The sequence below is a fragment of the Octodon degus genome, unplaced genomic scaffold (assembly GCF_000260255.1).
Source record: "Octodon degus isolate 3935 unplaced genomic scaffold, OctDeg1.0 scaffold00295, whole genome shotgun sequence".
NCBI classification, from domain to species: domain Eukaryota; kingdom Metazoa; phylum Chordata; class Mammalia; order Rodentia; family Octodontidae; genus Octodon; species Octodon degus.
In genome coordinates, this window is record NW_004524871.1 from 711,557 (window position 1) to 718,032 (window position 6,476).

The 6,476-nt window shown below is 50.7% G+C and overlaps 1 protein-coding gene and 1 long non-coding RNA gene across 2 annotated transcripts in view; one reads left to right on the top strand and one right to left on the bottom strand.

Annotated features, from left to right (window-relative positions):
* The window catches only part of Seh1l (SEH1 like nucleoporin), a 62,401-nt gene extending 59,109 nt beyond the window's left edge, over nucleotides 1-3,292 (bottom strand). Inside the window, exon 1 of the mRNA XM_012512960.2 lies at nucleotides 2,667-3,292. Within this exon, the coding sequence (XP_012368414.1) occupies nucleotides 2,667-3,191 (525 nt within the window). The 5' untranslated portion in view covers nucleotides 3,192-3,292. The remainder of the gene's footprint in view (nucleotides 1-2,666) is intronic.
* Nucleotides 3,293-4,242: 950 nt separating this feature from the next.
* On the top strand, nucleotides 4,243-5,080 carry LOC111814342. Its single transcript, XR_002819352.1, has 2 exons — nucleotides 4,243-4,324; nucleotides 4,841-5,080. It is a non-coding gene; the product is annotated as an uncharacterized LOC111814342 (long non-coding RNA).
* The last annotated feature ends 1,396 nt before the right edge of the window (nucleotides 5,081-6,476 follow it).

The window sequence follows — 6,476 nt, forward strand, 5'->3', positions numbered from 1 at the left end:
ACAAATTGAGAGAAAAAAAAAAAAAAAAAAAGACTGAATCATACAAAAGCAAAGAGGAAAAGATAAAATTCACAAAGTAATACAACCCTAAGGAAATATATATTCATTCAATCAAATATTTATTTAGATCCTTAAATGTGTCAGACACCGGCCAGGAAATGAGAGATCCAAGAATTCAAGCTCAGACAAGTAACAAAGACATTTGTAGCCACAGTCAATTTTCTAGTATTTTTCCCCACAGTACTGGGGATCAAACCCACAGCCTTACATACACTTAAGCAAGCACTGAACCATACCCATAGTCTCTCAACTCTCATTATTGATAGTGGCATTTTATCAAGTTACCTTGACAACTGAAATAGGACAGACAGGAGGGTTGGGCTCAGTGAGGCCCAGTTTCTAACATTTTCATAAACCAAAGAGTTCACTGCATTGCTTTATGTTTAAATGAACCTTATCTATTACGTATTGTTGGTTACCTGCAGGAGAGACACGAATATACGAGTCAATCACAGCTCTCCTGTGCTTAGCGAACACCAGCAGATGTTCATAGCACTGGCCTAACATGTAGGTATCTCTAGCACTGCCAAAAAAAAAAATCCAAAACAAAAATCATCAATTTTCCAATTCCTGGTAGAGGACAGATGTCTGTAATCCACCTACTTAGGAGACAGGAGAGCTGCAAACTCAAGGTTAGCCTGGATAACTTGGTGCGACCCTGTCTCAAAGAAAAATGCACTCAAGTTTTCACAAAGAGCAAATTGGTCAAGCAATGGCCGTGACTCATCCTCATGTCAGACACTGACAAAAAGATGTACAAAGGGCAGTACAGGGCTACAGGATAAATCCTGACAGTACTTGGCTGACCTTATCAGATACAAAAGTTACATTTCTTGGTATATAGGTCTTGCTTTATCTTGGTCTTAACCATCCAGCAGAAAAGTATAAAAACGAGGTATATAAAGTAAATCCATGTTAATACGATGAGCTGTAACAGGCTCGAGTCAATAACTTCTGAGGCTAACCCACTAATATTATAGACTGCTAGACAGTGTTAGCTTATTTAGTTGAATTCAAACACCTAGAGTATTTAAATGCCAACAGAATATTCACCTCTGACAGGACAAAAAAAAAAAAAAAAAGATACAAAGGAAAGATCATTTTGTATTTATATATACAAAATAGGACAAATTTACAGCTACTTTCGCTTAATTCAACAAGAAGAGGTGTACTAACAGTGTTTGGACAGAATATCCTGTCTAATTCTTGTACTATGGATAACCACTAAGAAGATAACAATGCACAATGTATTGATTATCAAAACTGTCCTATTAATCAGCTGTGAAACTATCTCATTCATATTTCTCAATAAAAAATAAGAAAAATGCACATAGCCTGCTTAGCTAAAAGACGTTAACTATCATTATGTTAAAAGACATTATCATCCCTTCAGAATGATAATGACCAAATCAATGCAGCAACAGTGGGAGAAAAAATAATTCTGATTGCAAAGTTTATGTATATGGATAAACAGCCATAATTACTTAAAACATTAAAAGCAAAAGAACAGAGTATATCAACAAATACTAACAATGACAGGACAACAATAAAACTACAAGTAACCTCTCTTTTTAAAAGAGAAAGACCACAAAATAATGAAAAACTAAAAACGAAATATAAACACCTAAAATTTATTATTTTCACTAAAATAATAAATTCTACAACCTTTTATAGGACCAGTTTATCTCAAGTTCTCATATAGAGTATGAGCTCCTTTATCAACAGACTACTTTTATACCCAATTTATGAAAACTACGTAAGAGAACAATATATATGAGAGTCTAAGATATTTGTACACTAGTGTTCACTGCAGACATTTTCACAAATAGTCAAAAAGAGATGAACAGATAAACAATGTGCTCAACACAAAATATTAGTGGGCTTTAAAAAGAAATGGAGGGCTGGGGAGATGGCTTGGCAGTCTAAGCAGCTCCCTGGCAACACCAAAGCACCCGGGTTCCATCCCCGGTACCTTGTCATGCCAACGTCGGGTACACAGCCAGCCACAGAAACCGGGCATGGTGGCACATGCCTATAATCCCAGCGCTGGGGCGGCTCAGATAGGAGGATCACTACAAGTCTGAGCTGCATAGTGAGATCCTGTACCAAATAAATAAAAAACTTTTTAAAAATTTGAAAGAAGAAATGGTGTTCTGATGTATGCTACTAAACGGATGCACACCGACAATACAAACTGAAATAAATCAGCCACAAAGGACAAACATCCCACAATTCATGACTAGGAGGTACCCAGAATATGCAAATTCAGCAAAGCTAGAGGAAAGCGGTGCGGAGCCGCCACTGGACAATTCGCCCAGGCGTGGCTGCGCAATAGAGAGCCAACGGAGCAGCTCTGCACCGAGCCACACGAAGACGTCCTTAACAGACACTGACCTCCACTGAACTCTACGGTGCGCGGCGCTACGACTTCAACAAAAACCTTCTGCTATCAAGACAGCATTAGTAACAAACTTGAGGGAAGGAATGAAAAACTGTCTTCAGACGTTACTTCAGAGTTTCCCGGAACACAAACGATGCGCCCTGCAGACTTCCTCAGGAGAGCCGAGGTCTGCCCGGGACCCCTCGGAGGGCTCCCCCAGCCTCACAGGCGGGTCAGGCGTCACAGGCCCTACAGAAGCACGCATTCCCCGGGCCGCAGACGGGAAACCTGAGCCCGGGTGACAGGCACAGGGAAGGGGCAGCGCGGGGGGCGGCGACGCCCGGGTTAAGAAGCACCCACCCAAGGTGCGGCCCGCGCCACCAGGCCGCGCAGGCGCACGCCCCGGCCGCAGCGCAGGGCTCTTCCGCACGGCGCAGGCGTGGAGCACGGCCCTGCGCCCGTGACCCCACAATGGGCGCCGGGCGGAGGTCCCTCGGCGGGGTGGGGCGGGGGTCCGGACTGCGCGCCTGCCTGGACTCCCGGACTCCGGCTGCAGCGCGCGCTCAAGTCCGTCCGACGCGCCCCGTTTGCGCGGTCGCCTCCCGCTTCCCACTTCGGCCTCCCGCAGACGCCGCCGCACCTTCACGCTCTGGTCGCTGGAGCAGGTGGCCATGCGCCGCCCGTGGAAGTCGAAGGAGACATCGTGGATGAGATCCTTGTGGTCCGCCGCGATGCTGCGCGCCACGAACATGGCTGCGCAGAGCCCTTCACTGCCCGACGCCAGCCGCGTCGCGTCGCGCCGCGCCGCGCCGCGCCACGCCGCGATTCTCCCCAGAGCCCGCAGCTACCGCCTCGCAGACCCCGCCCCGCCCTCGTCACGCCTGGGCCCGCCCCTGCGTGCCTTGCCCCGCCCCCTCGTCTCGCCTGGGCCCGCCCCACGGCCTCCTCGTCCCCTTGCTCGCCCCGCCCCTTCCTCACGCCTGGGCCCGCCCCTGCGTGCCTTGCCCCGCACCCTCATCACGCCTGAGCCCGCCCCTCAGCCGGCCGCGTCCCCTTGCTCGCCCCGCCCCCGCCTTGCGTGCCTTACCCCGCCCCCTCCTCACGCCTGGGCCCGCCCCGCTGCTGGCCGTGGCCCCTTGCTCGCCCTGCCCCTCAGCTCCCTACCTGCCTCCCTCGCCCGCCCTACCCCCGACTCCTTGGGTCCAGACCCCTGGCCCCGCCCCTCGTCTCGCCCCGCCCTGCCCGCCGTCGCCCTGCTCTGCGCCTGCGCGCTTCTCAAGGGAAGCGCCAGGCGCGGCGATGAAAAGTCTGTAATCTCGTTGAGAAAGCAGAGCCTACAGTGTGGGGGGCGATAGAACGCTCCCCTTACACTTTCCCTAATTTGGGCAAGAAGTGCGCAGCACCAATCCCTGCTTGCCTCGGCCTCTTCCTGTGGTCCTAGACCTCCTCCACTACCAATCAGCAGTAGTCCCGCCCAACTACTTCCGCTACGCGGCTATTTAGATCCCGCTCACTTCCTAGAGGAGAGACTTGGTGGGAAAGCCTGCCTTGTCTTCGTGTCTCGTGTCTGTTCATCCCCGTTCCTCCAGGTAATCACCCCACGTCCTGACTCGCGGGACGAGTCACTACAGGACTGGGAAGGTTAATGGCGCCGTCTACCGGTCGACCTGACTGCGTGTGGGGCCAGAACCCAGGAGAACCGCGAAGGAAAAGGGCCAGATTGGGAGGAGGAGAGACCTGGAGAGAGAAGAGGACCGCGCGGGAGAAGTCAGCGGAGGACACTGAGGGTGCTAAGGAGCAGAAGGACCACCGAGGAGGACGCTGGAGCGAGAAGGGGCTAAGGAGGAGGACTGCAGAGGAGGAAAGAGATGAAAGAGAAAGGAGGTGGGGTGTCCGAGGAGCAGGGCCACTAGTAAGGGTGCTGCTGAGGAGAAGGGTGGGTGAGAACAAAACTGGCCGCGGTGGAGAGGAAGACGAGGGTTGGACCTGCAGGGAAGGTTGGCCAAGGAGCAGGGCAACTTCAGGAGTGCAGCACAGGGGGTAGCGGAGGAGGGGCCCTGCGAAGGAGAAGGACGGGCAGAGAGCCGTGGGGTGTTCGCTTGGAGAAGACGCACGTAGCTGTGCCTTCCTCTCCAGCCACCGTCCTCCTGCCCCTCCTCCCTTTTTCCCTCCTCCCCTTCCTCTTCTCCCTCCTCAGCCACCCTCCTCCCTCGGCTGTCCTTCTCCTCAGCTACCTTCCTTCTACTTCTTGGTTGTCCTCCTCGGCTGCCCTCAGTTCCGCGAGACTTGTATCCTTGTTCAGGAGGGGGCTGCCTTGGTTCCTGTCATGGGATAATGGCTCCTGCTTGTGGGAGGGGACCTTGCCGTGGGGTGGACTACACAGTGAGTTTATTCTTGCAGACATCTGAGCATCACCCCGGAAGTCCAGAACTACAGACTTGTGAAGGCTGGCGAGTGAGCATTTTTGTCAGCGTTTCTCTGGCCTTGGTGTCTGCAGTTTTGCAGGAGGACAAGATTGATGAGGTGAATGTCAGGGTGCTTAGCCTTGCACTGCAGACTCCCAGAGGAATGTCCATGTGCAGAACTGAGCAAGAATCTGCCCCGAATTTGAAAGATAATAAGGGAAATCAAAAACATTGACTTTCCTTGTCTCCTTTCTTCATTTATTTCTCACATCTTACTTCAGTTTTACTGCTCTGCAAATTCCCTGGCTCCTATTAAGCCCTCTCCCCAGATGCCTGGCATCCACCAGTGCTGCCACTGTCTCCAGAGTATCACAGAGGTGGCATCATTGGGTACATAGCATTTTCACCCTGGCTCTGTCATCACGTACATTCTGTGTTTCTCCATGTCTTTTTCAAGACTTAGTGATTCAATTCCTTTAGTGCTGAATAACATTCCCTTGTCTAGACAGGCTGTGGTTTATCCACTGGCCCACTGAGACACATCCTAGAGAGATTGCAGAGATATGTGCTATCCTTGAGGGCCTGAGGAAGGCAGAAACTGAGGCTCATCACTATTAAAAACCCTTGCATGATGCCAGTTTTTGGGGATACCTGCAGTGAGATCCCAATCTCCTGCCCTGGTTACAGCCATGAGGGGGAGAGATAAGAAAGTAGAACACAAAAATGACAGGTAAATAGCAGGGATCTGGGATGACCAATTCTCAGGGAACAAAAGGCCAGGAGTCACCCAGAACCGTGGTATTTTACTGATCTGTATTAAGAGGGGTTGAGTCAAGGGCAGTAGGTACAGGCAGTAGTGTTTCCAACAGTGAGCTAGAAGAACAGCAAAGCATTTTTGTGAGGACAAGGATGAGGTGGGAGCAGTGAGGAAGCTAGTTTCCTGAGATGACTATATGTCTGCAGCAGGCTTTGTCTTGCTCCAGGGCTTCCAGCTGGTTTTTTATTTTTATCATTTATTTGGTACAGTGTCTTTTTACAGGTTGGACTCATAGATCCTCCTGTCTCAGCCTCCCCACTGCTGAGATTACAGTCATGTGCCACCACATCCAGTTTCAGCGGCCTGCAGGGCACCCACAGTTCTGGAGCAGCACAGCATGTGATACCAGCAGATCAAACCTGGGACCTTGTGTTTGCCAGGCAGGCACTTAGATAGCTGAGCTAGCTCCCCACCCTCCAGCTGTTAGCAGGAAAGAGGGTGAGTTCCATGTTCCAGTCTGGTTTAAGGACAGGACAAGAGCAAGTGTGGATGTCCCCTAGATTCAGTTTATAATTCATGGTCCCCAGCACACCACACTGCCACTCCATCAGCCAAGACAGGGCTTGGAGAGTAGCGCATGCAAGCTAAGGAGGCAGACACCCCCAAACGCAGCTGCTGTTCCAGATGGCAGTCAACACTTCTTGCAGGCCTGGCATGCAGCTACTGATCCGGTAAATGTCTTTCCTTCAACCCCAGTTAACAAACATCAGTCAGCAGAAGCAGCTGCCAAAACAAAAAGACAACAAAAGGCACCTAAAATAACAGGTGCTTTTCCACAGTTGTGGAGGCGGGCATCCATGTTGCTGGAGATCTG